At 54.1% G+C, this 20751-nt stretch overlaps 1 protein-coding gene across 1 annotated transcript; it reads right to left on the bottom strand.

The window, feature by feature from the left end:
• Positions 1–11376: 11376 nt before the first annotated feature.
• Positions 11377–20343, bottom strand: Tbx2 (T-box transcription factor 2). Its single transcript, XM_021176853.1, has 7 exons — positions 19457–20343; positions 18111–18378; positions 17042–17188; positions 15851–15927; positions 15591–15754; positions 14506–15143; positions 11377–12447 (listed from the first exon to the last, which is right to left on the bottom strand). The coding sequence occupies exons 1-7, from the start codon at positions 19849–19851 to the stop codon at positions 12001–12003; spliced, it is 2136 nt and encodes a 711-aa protein (XP_021032512.1). The 5' UTR covers positions 19852–20343; the 3' UTR covers positions 11377–12000.
• Positions 20344–20751: the final 408 nt, after the last annotated feature.

The following is a 20751-nucleotide window of genomic DNA, read 5'->3' as shown; positions in this document are numbered from 1 at the left end:
CATACATACATAGACACAGACACTCATACAGACACACACACACACAGACACATATATACATGCATGCATACATAGACACAGACACTCATACAGATACACACACACATATATATACATACATGCATACATACATACATAGACACAGACACTCATACAGATACACACACACAGACACATATATACATACATGCATACATACATACATACATACATAGACACAGACACTCATACAGACACACACACACACAGAGAGACACATATATACATGCATGCATACATACATACATAGACACAGACACTCATACAGATACACACACACACATATATATACATACATGCATACATACATACATACATACATAGACACAGACACTCATACAGATACACACACCAAACATTGTGTAGATTATTAGTTCAAATGGACAGTGGAGTCAGTAGCCTTAAAGACCCTTTCTGGCACAGAGAAGAACGGACAGGACCTTTGAGAGACCATCCTTTCTGTGACAAGGGGCACAGTAATGTGGCTTGACTGTGAAGTGTCCCCCAGAGGCTCACTTGTTTGAACACCCGGAGTCCGAACGCTTGCTGTTTTAGAGGTTGTGGAACTTTTAGGAGGCAGGGCCTTGCTGGAAAAAGTGGCTCATGGGAGCCCTGCCTTGAAGTTTTATAGCCCAACCTCATTTCCTGTCCACTCTCTGCTTCCTGACTGCAGATGCGTGTGATCGGCCGCTTCACACTCAGGCTGCCGGGCCTTCCCCACCATGAGTGACTGCGTTCCTTCTTAAAGTGCAGGCCAAAACAAACCCCTCTCTCCTTAAAATATGATATTTTAAACGTTTTTAAATGTAAATGTCTCCTTAAAATAAAATATAATAAATGAATAGAAGTAAAAGCAAGCAAGGCAGAGTTCTGGGAGGAGCCGGTGGACCTGCATTTAAGGTTCTGTCACTCTGTGCCTCAGCAAGTGACCTAGCTCTTTGTACCACATTCTCCAGGCCTGGAGAAGAAAATTCAGGCCAGCTAGAGATGGCCATATGCCATCTGTCTGTCCCTTCCCTGCTCTGGCAGCCAACCCCCCACAGCCTGTTTCTCAGCCTCTTACCTGAAGGGTGGATAGATGACCCAGCCTGACCAATTTTCCTGTCTCTCAAGGGAATATATGACCCTCACTGGGGCCAACAAGTCCTCAAGTGATTTGTTCTATTCACAGAGAGCAGGGGACTTTCTCACCCCATGAGAATGTGTGTGTGTGTGTGTATATGTGTGCTTGTATATGTATATGTATATGTATATGTGTATATATATATATATATATATATATATATATATATATATACTCTTGCTTTTCTCATTCATGTAGAAGAACACATTCCACTTTTGACTTAGGTTCATTTGAGTTGGGCTTTGATGACCAAGAATCCACCCATCCCTGACCGGTACATCTCTCTAGTGACACTGTGGAATATCTGGCTCTGACCAAACCTGGCTTTGTGGCATAGCCATCCCTGACCGCAGTGATGGAAAGGGGGTTGTTTGTGTGGAAGTAGGTGGGATGTAGGCATGTGACTACAGAGGGGCCATCGCTCTGGGATTGTCAAGGTGGGGCTAGAGAGAGATCCCCTTCCCTCTCAGCCCCTCAGCTGAGTTCCATAGCTCCCAACTGTCTGCAGCCAGACTCCCTGTCCCGAGAGGTTCATCTGGGGTTGGAGAGAGTGACACCAAAACAGAAAAGAGCAGGAGAAGGCATGAAGGTCAGAGCCCAGGACACACGTGGCTGGGCCCCCAGCCCTCTGCAGGCCACTCCCCCTCCCAGCCACTCCCCCTCCCAGCCACTCCCCCTCCCAGCCACTCCTCCTTCCAGGGGTGTGAATGATGCCCTGGATCTTCTCAATAGCTGGGACTTTCTGTCCTGGTGCACGACATGGAAAAGGCCAGCATCTCTCTGGCCACATGGCTCTCGATGCCAGGTGTCTGAAGGAGACCAAGTCTTCGACAGAAGGAGGTAAAGCCGAAGTGCATTTGGGACCCTTCTCTGCCACCTTACTGAGCACTTACTATGTACCAAGCTCTGTCACATGAGCCACAATTCACTAGTAGACAAAGTAACACTAGCGTTGTGGTGGGAGAGGCGTGCAAACAAGCAAATAGAGCACAACATGACTAAACGGGAAGGCAGGGCAGGCATGCAGATGCTGAAGTGATGATCAAGGACACCATCCCCAAGAGACAAAGCTGGGACCAAGGAGGAGTGTGCATTCCTGGCAGGATCAGGAAGTGCAGGGTTGGAAAAATCACAGTGGTTCCTGCCAGGAAGCGAATCCCAGGGGGTGGAGAGATGGCTCAGTGGTGAAGACCCAGGTTCCCTGCCCAGTACCCACAGGGCTGCTCACACACACCATCTGCAAACACTCGCAGCTTTAGCGGCTCTGACGCCCCCTTCTGGCCTTCTCAGGCTCCTGCATGTCTGTAGTACATGCAGATTAACTCCTGAAGGGTTCCTGCATACATACACCAAAAACAAAACAAAAATCGTCTTACAAGCCAAAAAAAAAAAAAAAAAAAAAAACATAGGAAAGAAAAGGGCCTCTGGGAGAGAATGTGCACTCTTGGTGTAGCTGCATCAGGGCCTATGGTGGTGGTAATACACAGCCAGCTTGTTACCATGGGAATAGAGAACCATAGAAAAGGGGCTGCCTCTGGGTGAAGCAAGCACATGAAGCCTTCCACTTAGATGTACGTGAGCCTGAGTCTTCATCAAGGACACCCGACATGAAGGAACAATCCCAGGTGCCTTCCCTGTGCCCCAACACTACCACCACTTCCCTCGAGTCACCCTTTATAGAACCTGCCCTGGATCTGGGTTTTCCCTGCCTGGAATAGGGAGAAGGAGAGACCTGAGCACTGGCCCAGGGTATCACAGAGAACCATTACCCTGGCAGTGGGAGAGGGCCTAGAAACATTCTGAGCTTCTAGAATGTTGTCAGGAACCCAGACATTTGTCTGATCGCCACAGGCACTGATGGGAGCCAGAAGGCGAGCACCTGGAAAGAACATATATCAATGAGGAGAAGGAGTCCCTTTATCAGCAAGACCTGGAGAACTGGATTGTTGATAGGTCAGTGTGCCCCAGCAAAGGACAGGATAGGATAGGAAGGTTCCCAGAAAAGGTCTGCAGGGAGTGCAGGGCACAGAAAAGGACACAGGCCACCCAGAGGTTGAGCCCAGAAGAAAGACAGCTGCCCTGTGAAGGTGACAGTGGAGGACTGGGTACACCAGGGACACTGTGCAGGGAACAGCAAGTACAGAGATCTCTCAGACTTAGCTGTCTGCTCCACAGCAGAAGGACACAGCATCCTGATGAAGCGAAGTGGTTGCTTCACTATCTACACACTAGCAGACTTCTCCCTTGGCCCTCTTCAAACTAAGGAGATATAGTCTATTCCCAGACAAGAACACTTTTTGAGGCTCAAGACAGTTAAGACACAAGTCGGGTGTGGTGTTAGTCCCAACACTTAAGAGGCAGAGACAGGAGGATCTCTGTGAGTTCAAGGTCAGCCTGATCTACAATTCCGGGACAACCAGAGTTACATAAGCAGACCTTATCCCAAAAAAAGAAGAAAGAAAAGAAAAAAAAAAAAAGAAAAGAAAAGAAAAGAAAAAAGAAAGGAAGGAGAGAGAGAAAGAATGAATGAAAAGGAGGAGGAGGAGGAGGAGGAAGGGATTTGAACCAGGGTATCACTGGCTGCCGCACAAGGCCCGTGCATGTAGTCACGTCCTGCAGCACTGCTAAGCAGAATGTGGAGGGAGGCACCTAGAGAGGGCCAGACCAGGGTAGGCAAGGAAACCTTGGTTTTTGCCTGTGACAAGACAGATAGCGACTGTCTGGACGACCCTAGATCCCCACCTAGTGGTCGGAAAGAGCCATTGTTTTTAATGGCTGGCGATACCGATCCAGGCAGGTCATTTCACCCACCGGCAAAGGAACACATTGGCCTGAGCCCGGAGTTCAGGAGAAAGAGTTCTTCCAGCCGGCGCAGGCGCACACGCACTAACACTCGTAATCTTCCTTCTGGGAGGTGGCGAGGAATTTATTAACTTCTAGATTTTGTCCCCCAGTCTTCCACGCAGGCTTGCCCTTCATGAGAGGCAGTGCGCCCCCAGGCATTATACACAGAATCGCCTGATCTAATGTGATCTCTGCTGAAGTAACTGAGGATGGTAAAATGACACAGTCAATGACAGCTATCTGCAAAACATTGTGCTAGGTACCCAGCTCAGAACAAAGGTGGCCAGAAGAACCCTGGAGGAACCCAGTTTTGAAGAAAGACAGCCCAGCACTTTGCAGAAGAAGGCCCTGAGACAAGGTCACTAAGAGTAGGCTAGAGCAGAGCCTGGAACACGGTTCTGGGAGTAGGCAGGACCCACAAGGACCCCATTGCTAGGCTAAAGGGCCAGGACCACCCTGAAAATTCTATAGCCTTTGAAGGGCTTCCTCATCTCAGGATATGCAGGGAAGGCTTAACCAGCAGACAGCAGGGAGGCTTCCCAAAGGTGGCCGGCAGAGACACATGCCCTGGGTGGCAGGAGCAAAGTTTTTGCTCCAAAACACATAGGGTACCAAACTCCCAGGGGACAGAGAATTATCAGCCTTGCTGGAGAGCACGGTTGAAAGACTAGTCGTACATGTAGATAGCCTGGAACCTTCTATAGCAGAAAGACGTCCTCTGGGACACGCACACGCAATCACCCAACCTGAGCCTTGGTTCTGAGGAGGCCTTGTCTGGCTAGGACTGAAGCTGAAGGCTAAGAGGAATTCTCTACAACTTACTCCAAGTGGGCTTGGAAGACGACCTTTGGTCTAGGGCTTGAACAGGGATGTCCTGTAGGCCCTGCTTCCAGATGGTAAAATTCATTCATTGGTTCATTCACTCATTCATTTCTTCTTTGAATGCTTTCTGTAGCCCTCTTCTTTGTTTGAGCAGTTTTCAGTCTGGGGTCTGAGCAATGAGCAAAAGAAACACCAACTTGGGCTGGAGAGATGGCTCAGTGGGTAAGAGCACCGACTGCTCTTCCAAAGGTCCTGAGTTCAAATCCCAGCAGCCACATGGTGGCTCACAACCATCCGTCTGACTCCTGGAGTGTCTGAAGATGGCTACAGTGTTCTTACATATAATAAGCAAGTAAATCTTTTTTTAAAAAATAGAAAAGTTAAAAAAAAAAGAAAGAAAGAAACACCAACTCTGCCTTAAGGGAGTCAATGATCTTGTAGGTCACAGAGATTTGATGAAATATCTGCCCTCCCCAGAGGAGACATGGCAGACATGGGGTCTGGTAGAAAAGACTGAGCCTCAGAAGGCAGGGGCAGGAGAGAGCCTGCCTGTCTGTCTTTAAGACAGGATATCATTATATTGTACAGGGTAGCCTAGTGCTCCCCCAACCCCAGTCTCTCTCTCCTCTCTCTCTCTCTCTCTCTCTCTGTGTGTGTGTGTGTGTGTGTGTATTGTTGTTGTTGTTGGAGGAGGGAGTTTGTTCTTTGAGATAGGAATGTCACTGAGTAACCAGGCTTTCATCTATTGGCAATCCTCCTGCCTCAGCCTTCTAAATGCTGGGATTACAGGCATGAGGCACCACACACAACTAACCTCAAACCTTGTACTCTCCTGTCTCTGCTTCCTCTATGCCTAAGTGTATGCAAACAAGACTGTGTTTGCATATGGTCCAGCGGGAAGGGGCACCTGTACAGATGTATACTTATGGCTATTGGTGTGCATGTGGTCTCTCCATGCGCCTGTGTGCACAGGTGACTGTGGAGGTGTGGGGGATGGGTGAGGGATGACTTGCTCCGACCTAAAAGGTGTCTATTGCACAGGATATCAGTGATGCGACCAGAAATCTTATGGGCAAACCTGGAAAGCCTAAGGGCAGACACAGCTGCTCTGAGAAGGGAGGAAGACCCTGGGTGGGGACAAGAAGGAAGGACTGCGCATGTGCTCTGCGACTAGATAAAAATTACCCAATGACATCTGTCATGTCCAGAGACCACGGAGCAGGAACCCTCGAGGCTCTGGGAAAGAACACTGGCTTGGGAAGATTCTGTGACCTCTCTTCACCCGGAACAGGTCTAAGCCTTGGTTTTTCTCTCTGGAACGGAAGTTCCCATTCCAAGAATGAGAAGGAAATGTGTTTGGCATGGGGTGGGTGGCCCACAGCTCCTCTTGTCAAGCTGAGGAGCAGCTGCCATGGAGCCAGAGGACATCCTGTTCTCAAGAAATAAAAACAAGAGTGAAGACGGGCCATGGCTAAGTTCCCCTGCTAGACTGATGTGAAGCCAGCAGCCATCTTGGTCTCCTGGGCTTGTCTCTAAATCAGGCTACTTCTCCCACAGCCAGACCCTGGCCAGGACACCAGGGCTCAGCATCCGGCAGTCAGCAGAGGTCATGCACCCAGCCCTTTTGTCCCTTCCCAGCTGGGAGCCTGACTTATACCCACCATCACCTCATTAGCTGCTGCTGCCAAGGGCCCTGCCCACTGAATTGTGAAAGAGCCTTTTCCTTTATTTACTGGAAATCCCGGAGCCCTTCATTTCTCTGAACCCCAATGTCATCTCCCATGGTTCATGGTCACTATACTGCCCCTGACTTGGCCTTCACTGAGAGCGAGCAAGCCCTCATGAGAGAGTACTCTGAATGCCATCAAGCCTTCAGTTCAGGGAAGGATTGAGCCCATGTAAATAGCCCAGATCTAGGGGATACCCTTTAAGAAGGGGCCTCAGAAGACCCTCCACCGGTACCGTTTTCTCTCCTTGGGGAGAACCTGCATTCAGTCTGTCAGCAACCCCATGGTGCTGGAGGCCAGAGTCACCTCACAACCCATAGGATGTGCCCCCTCCCAACTGTGCTTGGTGGGAAGGTTGAACTGTGACAGCCACATCCCACAGGGACTGGAGGCAGCTGGAGCCAGCTGGTTCCCTGAGGGTTTCAGAACCTGGAATGTTATTTCCTAATCGGGAATTCATCCAGGCCACCAATCCTGACCCCAGTCCAAGAAGCTTAGCAACAGTCAAAGTTCCCAAGGTCTGTGAGTGGCTCTGCCTATGTCTCAGGCCTAGGTTCCTCAAGGGTTAGGCCCTTGTTCAGGAGCCGTTGAGGTCGGGGAGGGGAACGCTTCAACTAGTCTCTCACACATCACTTTGGGTTTGGTCCACACCATTTACTTTGCCAATGGAGCTCAGAAAAGAAAGTCGTACTGTTCAGGATTTCATGGCTAGAGGCAAAGGTTGGCTTTGAACTTCTCTCTCATTCAGTTTTCCTACTGAACATCTGCTTTGCAATAGATGGGCATCAAGTGACTGTTAGATTACCAAAGGTTTCATCCTATCCTCTGGCATGCCTTGAAGGGGAAAGGTGCTGAGACTCTGGCTGGGGGGAGGCAACAAGTTGCTGGCTAAGGAAGAGAGGCAAGACTGATGGAAACTGGGCAGGTTTCTATCCGTGTGCTCTTAAAGAGCATATGTAGACTTATTCTGCCCGTGCGTCGAGCTGCTGGCATCTTTGGTACTTAGCTCCCAAAAATTTTCCCCACTCTGAGTGTGCCATTTGTTAGTGACCGGGTTTCCCCTCTTTACCCATGAGCGTCCAACTCAAACCTGACTCAAAGTCTGGTGGCTCACCTCAGAGTCGTTCTTAGCATCTTCGGGAACTACTGAAGACCCAAAGCCTCCTCAGGACCTTTGGTTGTCTTGTAAGATTTAACCCTTGGTCCTCAAGTGCACTGGTCCCTGGTGCATACCTAACAGTCTCTTCATGTGACCTTGACGAGCTGAGGAGGTGGAGGTAGGAGCTGAGGAATGTCTTAGCCAACACTTACACCCAAGCTTGCATGGTTCAGTGGAGCCTCACACTCCAGAAGGGCCAGAGGCGTGTTTTCCAGTGCTCATAGCCCTGACTGTGTTTCCAAGAGGCCAGGAAAGCCAGAGGCAAGCTCCTTCCCTGTCCCAAGAAGAATCTGAGTCCAGCCAGGCACATCGAAGGCCATAGCTTCTAGGAGCTGGCACTGCAGGGCAGCTCCAAGAGAAAACCCCACATTAAGTTTTGAGCTCCCTCGTCGGTGCCCGCAGTCGGCAGCCCACTCAAGTCCCTGGGCCTGGACCTACAGTGGATCTGAGATCCCTCTCCGTGCCCATTTCCCTGGACTCACTGCACCTCGGGCTCTGGCAGGGAGTGCTGGCCGGCTGCTTGACCGGGCCCTGTCCTGGAGCGCCATCTCGTGGGAACCTGGGGAGTCCTGAGCAGCCAAGTGAGTTCGGGGTCCTTAGCCCAGCAAACCAGATGGACAGACACGCACTCCAAGGGGCCTAAAAGAAACTCGGAGGGGAAAACAGTCCTCCGGGCACCAACACTTTCCCTGGTGGGTAACCTATCTGCTCTCCAGAGGACGCGGCACAATGCCCTGAGATCACCCAGAGCGCCCAGCCCCCTCCAACGCACGGGGTCGTTCTCCCCGCTGACTCTTGATGGTTGGCTGGACTCAGCCTACCGGGAGAGTATTCCAAACTTCTCGGTCAAGGGCGGAGAGGCGGAAGGAGGATGGGAAAGGAAACGAAATTGGATTTAGGGTCGCTCCCAAGGTGGGAAGGAGGGCTCAGAGTAGCAATTCTGATCTCTCCCAAAACCTTCCCTCCGCAGCGGCCTTCGCCTAGAGAAGCAGGGGGCGTGGCCAGAGCCCAGGCGGGGCGGGGCCCGAGCTCAGCCGGGGCGGGACCGCTGTTCGGGAGATCCCGCGGCTGCTTGCTCCTCCCCGCGTCCGTGAGTCCGCAGCCGCCTGGGGAGGCTGAACCGGGTTCCACGCCCTCCGGGAGGGCAGGGCCTTCTGCCGAGGCTCAGAAGCCCTGCACCGCAGCGGGAAGTTTGGAGGAAAGAAATGGCTCGAGGGTTCGGAAGCCTCGGATTAACCGCGTGGAAAATGCAGTGTCCAACATCTCGGGATCCATTCAGTTGCGCTGCTAGGGGTCTCAAGGAGGCTCCAAATTCTGAATCTTCGAGTTCTCGGGTGGATCACACCCAGTCCTAATACAGCGCACACAGTTCTCTCAGACCCCACACTCCCCCATTGAGTCTCTTGGCGACACGCTTGGTCATCCACTTAACAGACCTCAGAGGCCCCTTGGTCACCCACTTAACAGACCTCAGAGGCCCCTCGATACCCATCGCTCACACACTCCTCTCTGCTGACGGATTTGCCATCCAAGGGCCCTGGTGGCAGGTCCTGAAGGGTTAAGGCAGCGGGTACACGGGCGCTTGAGCTAATTGGCGACCCCCAGAGACAATGAAGGCTGGAAGGCTGGGAAGGCTGGTGGCTTAATTGGGCCTGGGAGTGGCCAGGCCTTTGTCTGGGACAAGGCCCAGCCCGTCGGCTGCAGGATTCCCCAAGCCGCACTTGGCCTTGCAGCTGGGGCCCAGCGGAGCACTGGGGCGGCAATCTCGGGAGGGGGTGTGTACGGCCGAAAGCAGGGGAACGGGAGGATTTTCCAAACCTCGCTGCAGGCTCGGAAATAACACCCTACCCGAGTTGCTGCGGCCCTGCCCACCACCTCGTGTGCTGCCCCCTGGTGTCCGCAGGCCGAGGGGGGCCCACAGCCAAACTCTCGGCATTCTTTCCTGGTTGAAAGCGAGAGGCAGCAAGATGCCAGTGCACACGTTGCTTTTTTTTTTTTTTTTTTTTTTTTTACGGGGAGTTTCAACCCAAAGTGACCTCAAATAAACGTAGAGATAGGGAGAGATTCTATGCGAAGTAGGGAGGGACTTTCCTTGTTCCTGCTTGGTTCGTGAACCACATTGCCTAGTCAGTCCAAGCTGAGCAGAACAGGGGAGTCATAGCTCACCTAGGGTTGGGATGAGACCATCTACACACAGGCACGCACACGCACGCGCGCGCACACTCCACACTCTCTACCGAGGGAAACTTGAGGCAGCCCTCTCTCAGAGGAGTTGGACAAAGTTTTTTCCTCGTAAGTGTGTCAGCCCAGGAAGGTGTCCGGAGCATTTGGAGTTCCTGAAACTTTCAAGTCTACCTACATCTTCACTCTGCCCTTCAAATCATTCCTGATGTCCCTGGGCGAGTGGAAAGTCAGACACGCCTCAGAGGTTCACAGTGTCTAACAAGGCAATCTTTTGGGTTGGACGTCAAAACCTCCTGGACTTAAAGGGATGAAGACGGGGTGCTCAACGACCACAAATCAGCTCCTCTTTACCGACTGCTTCGGTTGAGGACAGAGGCACCTGCCAGCTGGATGAGATTACTAGCTGTGGCCTTCTGGAGCGACGTGGATGGAAGAACCCAGCTCTCCTTAACAGAGGGGGTCTTAGGGAAGCACCAGCCCAATGGGACCAGTGGGACACAGTGGGATTTCCTTGAAAGTCGCCAGCAAGTTGATGCAAGGAGGGGACTGGAGATAAACGAGCTGTAAGGAGGGATTTTTAGGCCAGATTTTCCCAGCAGCCCAAACACCGAGTGATTCCAGAAGGCTGGGTGATGGGACAGAATTCTGGAGTTGGTGGTACTGAAGAAAGATGGCCGCTACCTCCTCCCCAACACACACACACACACACACACGAAAGGAGAAAGAGAAGAGAGCAGGGCCCGGTTCCCCGGATCATGTACCCAGGAAGGTTGAAAGGAGGGGTGATGAGCAGGTCCACAGTGTCCTAGAGAGGGAGTCCGGGAGTCCAGGCCACTCTGTTTTGCGTTAATCCTGTGACTAGGTGCGGGGAGTGGCAGGAGCTGCGGTCACATAGAGTGACCAGCAGGGGGAGCCCGGGCCGCGGGCCTGGGTCGCGGGGGCTGGGGGCGGAGTGGCGCCTCCAGGCCGGACCTGAGCCGGGCGCCGACGTCGGCGCCTCGGAGCCTCGCGGATCTGCTCGCGGCCGGGCTGCGCAGCCGCCGTCGCCCAGGTGCAGCTGCGGGCCAGAAAGGGGCACCCGTGTCCCCGCCTCAGTCCCTTCTTCAGCGCCCACAGAGCCCCAGCCCCGCGCGGCCCACAGAGCGCACAGCGCGGGTCACTTCGCATGATAGCGTTTTTATTATTTTCTCGCTTCGTTCTCCCTCTGGAGCAAAAAGTGAAAACCTGAGGTGGGGCCCGTGGGCCGGGCGGGCAAAACCGGGGTGCAGAGGCTGAGGGGTCCGCAGGGTGGGCCTTCCCTGGGGTTCGGTGCCTCCCCCTTCCCCAGCAGCCAAGGATCCTGGGGCCCTGTACAATATAGATGCTCATGTAAAATGAAAAAAATTAAATGCTATGAGTTAATCTCTAAATATATGTACACAGCAATGTACACCTTCGAATAAATTAATACGAATTTGTATCTTCTGGGAACCTTAAAGCTTATTTACACAAATTACCATTTATTTCATAAATATCTTTTGCCCCCTGGGGACTCAAAGAAGAAGTGCAACTTCCTCCGCTGATCCAGAAGTGGACGTAGGAATGGCGCCTGTCTTTTGTGGGGTAGAGGTGGGAAGACCAAGCGGACAGGACTCCTCCTAGCTCAAGTCTACGCTGACTTCAGGCTCCCCAGGTTCCAGCATCCTCCACACCAGTTTCTCAACGACATTCAAGCCCAAGGCCAGGGATCCTGGGATGCTTTCCGAAGGAACACCTCTACCCTATGCACCTTTTGGCTTCCAAAGGGACCGCTGGAAAGAGGCCACCCCCACAGTGTTGAAAGAAGGAGGTACCCTGGTAGTTGACTCTCGAACAGAAATTTGCATCAAATCCAGGGACTCCAGAGTGACTTGTGTTCCGGATAGACTGACTCCTCATTTAGACCCCAGGGTAGCGGCCCAGATCCCCGACCTGCCACGCGAGGCTCTATTCTGACCGCTGAAGCCTGCTTTTGCTTCTTTATTTAAATAAATACCCATTCTGTGCTGTACACGTCCCAGACAGCCGAGGCAGAGAGCCCAGCCCGGGAGGCTCGTGTGGCAGCGCAGCAGCCAAGCAGCCCCTCACTTGGGCGACTCCCGGCCGGGGGAGAGGGCTCGCTGACTCTCTAGCCCACTCACCAGTCTCTGGATGCTCTGCAGTTCACTGGCCACCTCTTTGGCTGAGCCGCTGGGCGATAGGGCCCCGCGGGATGGGCCCCCCACTTTTCGGAGAGCCAGCTCAGGCAGTGGACTGGGCTCACGGCTATTTCCGCCCTTGGAGCCCTCCGCCGCCAGCCCGGTGGTAAGGAGGCTAGTGCTAGGTGGGATGGTGACAGGGATCTGGTAAGGGCTGAAGCGCAGGCGGGGCCGGGCACTGCCCAGAAATGGGCTCCGTGATAATGAACCAGCGGCTGCTGCGGCGGCAGCTGCAGCGCTGGTGGCGGGNAAAGCGGAGGCGGCGGCGGCGGCTGCTGCCATGTAAGTGTACGGGTAGGGAAAGAGGCCTCCGAAAGTGGGCATTGGGATTCCCTGGAAGAAACAGAAGGCAAGAAGGGTTAGACATCTGTCCGAAGTGTCTTTAAAGGTGGTAGCCTGAATACTGCAGATAACCTTTGCCTTACACCTTTAGGCTATAAAGCCAGAATTCACATAGCTATAAAACCTCATGCTCACATGAGGAGATAAATGAGCCAGCGTGCCAGGGCCAAATCCAGTGAGTGTGTCCATCACCTAGGGTGAGATGCAAAGGCCTGGTGTCTCCCTGCTCTGTGCTGTTTGGTGCAGTAGGGATAAGGGAATAAGCAGCAGTTGGCTGAACTAGTATGGGCCTAGAGAGAAAAACCAAGACAGGCATGGGGCCAGGTGGCAAGCAGGCAGCTGGGACTGTCATATGAGGTCCTGCTCATTTAGGACAGCAGTTCTTCCATGCCTTAGAAACACAGGCTTAGAAAACAGGATGATCAAGTCTCTTGCTTGCTCGCCTGTCCAGGGGTCTCCTGCCTCAGCTGGGATCAAGTCACAAGTGACAACCAGTTCATAAACTGGCCTGAACGTTTGACAGAGAACTGGCAGGACTTCTGTGGCAGCTGAGGACGGAATGCAGGCTTTACTGGTGGATAGCAGAGCAGCCAGGACACCCTGGACACAGGACACTCAGTTCATAAGGCCCCGATTGCTACAGTTTGACCTTCGAGATAATGGCTTATATTCTAGAATGTGTGCCTGTGGAATGGGTGATACCCCTCCACCCCCAACAGTGCTAGAGACAGAGGAAGCCCAAGTCCTGGTTCAAACAGGGAGAGCCCAAGAAGCAGCTTAGTCTGTAGGAATAGAAATGCTTGCAAGCCCCACTGTGTACTTCAGACCTGGCACCTCAGGTTGGAAGGAGGGGAGGAAACGTCAACTTTCCCAAAATTTGGCTTTACCTGACATACAACTATGGCCTTATCACCTAACAATTATACCAATTGATTTCTCATGAGTTCTGGGGTACTCTTTCCCTGGATTTCTGCCTATTGACCAGGCCAGAAGCCCCAGGCTTCCCCATGTCCTCTGTAATGACTATGGTTTATTGGGAAAGAGGCATTCACATCCATAGAAAGCCAGAGCTGCAGCTCAACCCTCCAGCCCAGAGTCATGGGGATTCGTGTATCACAGGCATTACACAGACCCAGATGATAAGCTCTGTTCAAAACTCATTTCAGACTCCCCCTTACACACATATTCACTTCTGAACCAAAGCCATTTTCTCAAAAAAAAAAAAATCTAAACTCCTGTTTTCCTTCCCTGGAGATATGATCTCAAGGGTTCAATTTGCCAGAAACCTCAGAGGGAAGAAACCGAATGAAGGGATTCCAAATCTTTCCGCAGGGAATATTCCACCCAAGTAACTAAAGAGGTTGCTGTGCGCATCCGATCTCCTTATGCCTCTGGCCACAGTTTCATAAACTCTCCCCTGGGAATTTAGAATTTCAGTAGGAGGTTGTGGGGGAGCTAAGGCCCCTTCCCTGGATGTGGCGGGAGAGTTAGGGACTCGGAGTAGGGCAAAGACCAGTCTTGTCACTTGTCACTAGACAAGTGGTCCTAGAGGACCTCATAGGGGCCAGGAATATCTGAGAGGTGAGTCATTTGGGGAGTCAACTGTCCAGAAAATAACTCAAAATTCCCTCCTTCGTTCGTCCAGCCTACAGTTTTTCAGAGCCAATCATGAGATAAAGATTTTTCTTTCTCAAAAATTTCCTAAGACCAGAAAAGTGAACCCCATAAAACCCAGGAGCAACCCTCATTGGTCATTCAGAAGAGTTTTTGAAATGTGCTCTCTCACTTCTTGCTGGGGTTATAGAGGAGCAAACAGGTCCAGAGAGGACGAGGAACATTCTTAAGGTCACACAGGGCTCAGAAACAATGTCTTGGTTAGATCGTGGGCAGTTTTAACCTTTCAGGTCTAGATGGCTTTCCTGCCTATAGGTTTTGGTTTCTCGGAGGATCTGAGTACCTATAACCTCTCTCAAGTTCTCCCGCGCACCTCAGCCACCAACAAGCCGCTGCGCCCCCCTCCTTCGGCTGCCGGCAAATCACAGGCCTTACCTGAGATGCCAGCATATGCTGGGAGAGGTGGAACGGGAAGGGAGCCGCGGTGCTTGCTGCGCTGGCTGCGGGACCCAGCCCGCCTGCGTCCAGCCCCGTCGCGGTTCCAGGCGCGGCGCCTCCGCTACTGCCACCGCCGCCTGCCACCGAGGCTAGCAGATGACCCATGCCCATGGCGGAGAAGGCTCCGGGGCCCATGGCGAATTGTCCTGGGTGCAGGAAGAGGGGCTGGCCAGCTCCCAGCGGCCCAAAGAACTGCTGCCCATGCAGGTGGCTGGAGAAGGCCAGGCCGGGCAGATGGCCCGCACCCAGGGGGGACGCACTGTCTGTCTGCACCACCAGCGGCGCCAGGCTGGACTCCTTGCCCTCACCCACGTCCTTGCGCCCCTCGTCCTTCCTCCGGGCCTCAGCACGCTCCTTCTCCAGGCTCCGCAGGCTAAACGGGCCGTCCCCACCGCCCTCCGTCGGTTCCTTGCTGCCCCTCTCCGGGCTGCGCCGCTCCCGGGAACGTTCGGGTTCGGTCAAGCGAGCGGGGCTGGCATCCCGCGAAGGGCTGCGGCCCAGGGACGCTGCGGAGCGCTCCTCGCCCGGTCGCTCCGGCTCAGGATCGCTGTCGGCTGCGCCCGGCTTCTCCTCCGCTACAGAGAGGGAGGGAGGGATCACGGGTTATCCGGACGCCGCCGGAGACCGACGTGGCGCCCAGTCCCTGGGAACCTGGACCTGGTCACCGCTACTTTAGACAGACCAGCTGTTAGGAAGGTCAAGTTGGGAGAGCTTCTAGGGGCAGCTGCAGGTCACATAAATCAAGACCCCATTCTTACACTGGAAGAAAACGAGCCCTGGAGGAGAAAGCTTATTTCCGACCACATATCCCACAAGGGGTCCAGCTCAAAATTCTACCAAATGTCCTGGCTGCCAGGGAAAGTCCTTATATGGGAGTACCAGTTTGGAAGTCCTAGCCACATTCCGGTAACTTTTATCCAGGACTTTGAGATTAGCTGAGCAAAAGACCGACTTTAAGGCGCACCCTAAGGAGACACTTCCTTGGTCCTTCCCTCCAGACTCGGATCAACTATGCCGCTCACCTCGGGCCCGGTGCAGGCGCAGAGGGCTGGGCGCTGCGCTGGGGGAGGGCAGTGGTTCTCGCGCAGGCGGAGGGTCGCAGGACGAGGCATCGGATTCAGCGCCATCACGTTCAGGCTTACAGTGCTCCTCATACAAACGGAGAGTGGGCAGCGTTAGCTGCTTCCTGTGGGCGAGCAGAGGGAGCGGTCAGCCACCATTGCATCCTCCCTGCTTCCTGCGACCAGGGGTACGCGCAACAGGCCATCGGCTCCTGTCTCACCTTTTCTCCCGACGGCCGTTCCCAGTGTCCCGGAAGCCCTTGGCAAAGGGGTTGTTGTCGATCTTCAGCTGTGTAATCTGTGGGGCCGAGGAAGCAGTACTAAGTCAAGACCTGATTCTTCAAAGCTGGCCGGGGGCACCCCGAGGTCAGCAGCTACAAGCTACACAGTAGAGAGCCGGGGTTGGGGGTGGGGTCGTGCCACCCGCCTGGGATAGTACGCAGAGAGGTGAGGCTGGCAGGCAAGCATCTAGGAAAATGACGGGATCTCTGCATCTCCAAAAGCCTTATTCAAGAAATAATCCCTCAACACGTACACACAGGCCAGAGCAAGCAAAAAGGCTCACGTAGTCACAAAGGTTAAACTATTCCTCACTGAACACAGACAAACACAGTGCCCGCACACCCAAGTCCGCAGGTCTAGGCAAAGTCAAGTCATTGAACCACTCACAGGCCCAGAAGGGCAAGTTCGCAAAAAAAATTAAAAATAAACAAACAAGCTTGTATAGAATTCAACGAATTCACTTGCTTCCACATAGAGCTAAGACACTCCATACAATGTACCTGGCCAGGCAGACCCCTGGTTTACAAAGACACAACCAAAGACACTGGGACCCTCTCATTTAATCCATGGAGATCTATGAGACCATTTCACCTAAAGGAGAATTCTCTCAGCCTCCCCCAAAGGGCCTAGGGCCTGGATGGACCCAGACAAGTGGCTTAGAGGAGCTCGCCAGGGCTGTGCCACCTGTCCCACTCTTTGGCTCCCTTGGAGAATAAAATTTGGACCCTGAGTTCCTAGCATCTGTAGAGCTTGGGCAGATTGCCCCAGGCGCCCTCTTTTCATTTAGATTCCCAGTCCTGAGCCAAGAAATGAAGGAATAAAATGTAAAAATGTCAGCGGGAGCCTGAGTCTCTACTAATTGCTAAGTAAACATCTCCACTCCAACTATGGCCCAGCTGTGTTGAGTGCCTCGGGGGAGTATGTGTGTCTGTGTGGGTATGAGTGGGAACCCGGGGGATTTATGTGGGTGCTGCTCTTCTGAATCTGAGTGGGTGGTGAGTTCTTGAAGCTCTCTGCAATGCTGCTGCTATCAGGTGGGTTTGAATGGAGGGTTGGTGTCTGCAAATGTTGGGGGGATAGAGACAGAGGGGAGGTAGGGGCCAAGTCCACTCCCCACTCCCACAGCACACCTTGTCATTCTGGTAGGCAGTGACAGCGATGAAGTCAGTCTCTGGGAAGACATAGGTGCGGAAGGTGCTGTATGGGAGCTTCAAGATGTCATTGGCTCGCACAATGTGGAAGCGCGGCTGGTACTTGTGCATGGAGTTCAGGATGGTCTGTGAGGAGCAAGGATTCAGCCAGCAGTTCCGTGCTATTGAACCGACAGCTCTCTCTCTCTCTCTCTCTCTCTCTCTCTCTCTCTCTCTCTCTCTCTCTCTCATTTTTTTGTTGGTTCACCTGCACTTCATTTTATATTTTCTCATGCTTCCCCCCTCCCTTCTTCACAGCTATTCTTTCTTTCTTTGTCGCTGCCCAGTTGGAAAAAGAAATGAAACAAAACGGAAAGAGACAAATAACACCGCCTCCGTTCTTTGACTTCACTGTCCCCTAGCATTTCTGGGTCCTGAGATACAAGGGAAAAAAAGTGTGTGTGGAGGGGTGCTTGAGGAATGGCTATAATACACTGGGAGGTTCTCTTTGTCCAAGGAACCCCCCATCATTTGCTAGGAACTTGGCTCAGGTAGAAATGAGGAGTTCCTCATTACGTTCCCTGGCTGGACATCTGCCTTAATAGAGCAGAGATCTCCAGAAGGCCGGAGGAGAGCAGATTTAATGTCTGGATTCCCTCACCATAGGGTAAGGGTTAGCTACAGGAGACAGGCAGGTGTCCAAGCTGCATATCTCCAAGTCCTTAGCAGGGTGACCTCCACAAGACCCGGGCGGCTTGACCCATTCCTTACAGTGCCTGCTTTACCCTTGATTCTAGGAGGGGGCTCTCAAAATTCTTTCAGAAAAGAACTGAGATTGAGAGCAACCCCCCCCCCCCCCGGAGCTTTCCACAAACAGTCGACATACTTTTCCTCAGGCTTGCAGAACAGGGCTCTGGAAGCCTAGGCCCAGTTTGCCTGGGCCACAGACAGGGGCACTGGGGGAGGGGGCTCAACTAATGATCCCCTCTAGAAATCCTCTAGCTTCCTTCCACCCACTCGACTGTGGGGGCCCAGGCTCTCAACACCTTCCCAACCTGCCCACACTCACAAAGCCATGCTTGTCAGAAATGTTGTTGGTCAGCTTCAGTTTGTGGAAGGCCACAGGCTTGGCCATCCACTGTTCCCCTGTGGCCGGACTGTCCGGGTGGATGTACATGCGTTTAGGCATCTCAGGGTCAGCTTTGCCTGCCACCATCCAGCGGGAGTTGTGAAACTTATAGCGGCAGTCATCAGCAGCCACGATGTCCATTAGTAGGATGTATTTGGCTTTCTTGTCCAGGCCGCTGACTCGCACCTTGAAGGGGGGGAACATCCGCCTCGGAGGGAGGGAAGGGGGACATGCCATTGGGACCCGGCTCTTCTTTGTCCCTTTACCTTCCCGACAACGACGCGACATCCCACCTGAAGCTTCCCTATCTACGTTTGTCACAATGTCCTCCACTTGTGCTGTGTTCCTACTGCTACCCGGAAAGACCCAACCTGTGCTTCTTACTCCCTAGACATCCTATTTCTGCCGGCCAGAGCCTGTTTTATAAAGCTTTGATGCGTTTTGCACTCAGTCTGGAGACCTTTCCTCCACTCTGATCTGAGATGAGGGTTGATGCCCAGGAAAGGAAACTAGGCCCTTTAGAGATACGCTGGGCTTTTCTGAATTGCCTTGAAATTCGTTGAGAGGAAACAAACTCTTGGGACAGGAGTTTAGCAAGGTCTTTGTCTGGGGGAAACGATTTAGAGGCTTAATCAGGGAACCCTAGCCTAGAATTTCGGGGGAACAGGGTGAACCTGAGGCCTGGACTTTCAGAGACTGATGTGCTGGGAAGATTGGGGATTTTATTTTTCTTCTGGCTTTAAGGCCTCAAGAGGTGGCTGGTCCAGTGCTCCAAGCTCCAAGGACAAGCAAGAATCTCTCCAAGGCCTAGCTGTGGGCTCAACAACTCTGCCGGAACCAAGTGGTCAGCCTGGAGCTAGCAGGAGGCGGGATGCTAGTCCCACTATGGACTCTGGTGATCGGAGCGGAGAATCCGGGAAAGGTCCCTTTTCTTAGGAACTTCCAGACCGTCCAGGAGACGGAAAAAAAAAAAAGTGAGACTGCAAGGGGCTGTGGAGACCCGCCAGAGTCTCCGGGGCTTTGAGACTCAGAACGGTTGGGACTATTCTTTAGGAACGTGTTTTCGTTTTATTTCAATCGAGAGATGTTTGCTTTTCTTTTTCTTTTTTAATTCGCTCCGGAGCCAAACGAAAAAAAAAAAAAAGTCAGCTTGCTTGTCTGTGGAGAGGAGTGTGGCGCCAGGGCCGGAGCGGGGGCAATCCGAGAGAGCATCGGCCCAGCGGTGGTGGGTGCTGTGCGGTCCCCGAGCCCGCCCGCCCAGCCGTTGGCCGCCCGGCCCGTCCTACCTCCCGGACTTGGTGATGACCATCTCGGTGCCCAGCTTGTGGAACTGGTCCCACAGCTCCTTGGCCTCCAGCGTCACCTTGGGGTCGTCCTCCACCTCGTCCTCGGGTTCCAGGCTCTTGAGCGAGCGCAGATGCGCGGCGGGCGGGTGCGGGCCGAGTGCCGAGACGTGCAGCCCCGCCTCGGCCGCCGCCGCCGCCGCTGCTGCCGCGGCCGCCGCCCCCGCTAGGCCCGGGTCCGGCAGAGGCTTGGCTAGCGCGCCGGGCGGCAGCGCTAGCGCCGGGAAGAAGGAGGGCTGCGCTGCCGCCAGGAAGGCGGACATGGGGAAGTCGGCGGGCCGTGGCGCGTGGAACGGGTGGTAAGCCATGGCGCTGGCTGCCAGCGCCGGCTCTCTCATCGGGACATCCGGCCCAGGCTCCTGGGAGCCGGGGCCGGGGCCGGGGGCGCGCGCCTCGGACCCCCGGCCCGGGCGGCGGCGCGCGCGGAGGACGGACGGCCCGGGCGGCGGGCGCGGCAGCGGCTTCTCCCGGCTCCCCGTCCCGCGCACCTCAAGGGGCGCGGGGCTCTGGACGCGGGGGCGGAGGGGGTGCTGCGCGGGGCTGGGCTGGGCTGGGCTGGGCTGGCTTGGCCGGCTCCGGCGCCGGGGACCACGCGCGACTGGTTAGATCTTGTCCTGATCTCTGGAAAACTGTGACTATCTCACATGTCCTGCCCTGTTCGGATCCCCTGCGCTAACGAGCCAGGCCCCCCTTGATTGCTGATTTTACGCTTTTTGGACCAATTGTGGGTCTCCGGGGGCGGGGTTTTGACAGCTCAGGCCAAGCTCTGGACGGGAGGGGAGGCCGGGGAGAAGGTGTCGGAAGCCTCAGCAGTAAGAAAACATGTCAACAGAATAAAATATTAACCAATGACGGGCCAGCGGGCCTCGAGACCCCTCCCCCTGGCCTGGCCCCCACCTCGCCGCCCGCGCCCGCCGCTGCCTGGGCGAGGGCTGGAAAGCGCAGAGGACCGATCTGACCCGCCGTAAGGGCCTGAGGCAGGGGGCGCCCGGGTCCCGGGGCCTTGGGGAAGGACCCCCTAGCCGCATGCTGTCCCCAAGTGCAAAGCATTGACACGTTCCGGAGAGGAGAGGGGGCGCCCTTTCCCTCCCGCGCCGGGAGGCCCGGCCGCTCTTGCCTGCGCCCCAGCCTGGCCTCCCACCCCACTCCCGGTCACCGCCCCGGGTCCATGCACTTCAGAGGGAGGCTGCGGGCACTGGAAAGCGAGGCCGGTGGGCGGGCAAGTCAGGAGGCTCGGG

This window comes from Mus caroli, chromosome 11, assembly GCF_900094665.2.
Source record: "Mus caroli chromosome 11, CAROLI_EIJ_v1.1, whole genome shotgun sequence".
Lineage (NCBI taxonomy): Eukaryota > Metazoa > Chordata > Mammalia > Rodentia > Muridae > Mus > Mus caroli.
The sequence above is the reverse complement of the archived record's forward strand: the minus strand, read 5'-3'. Positions and strand labels throughout refer to the sequence as shown.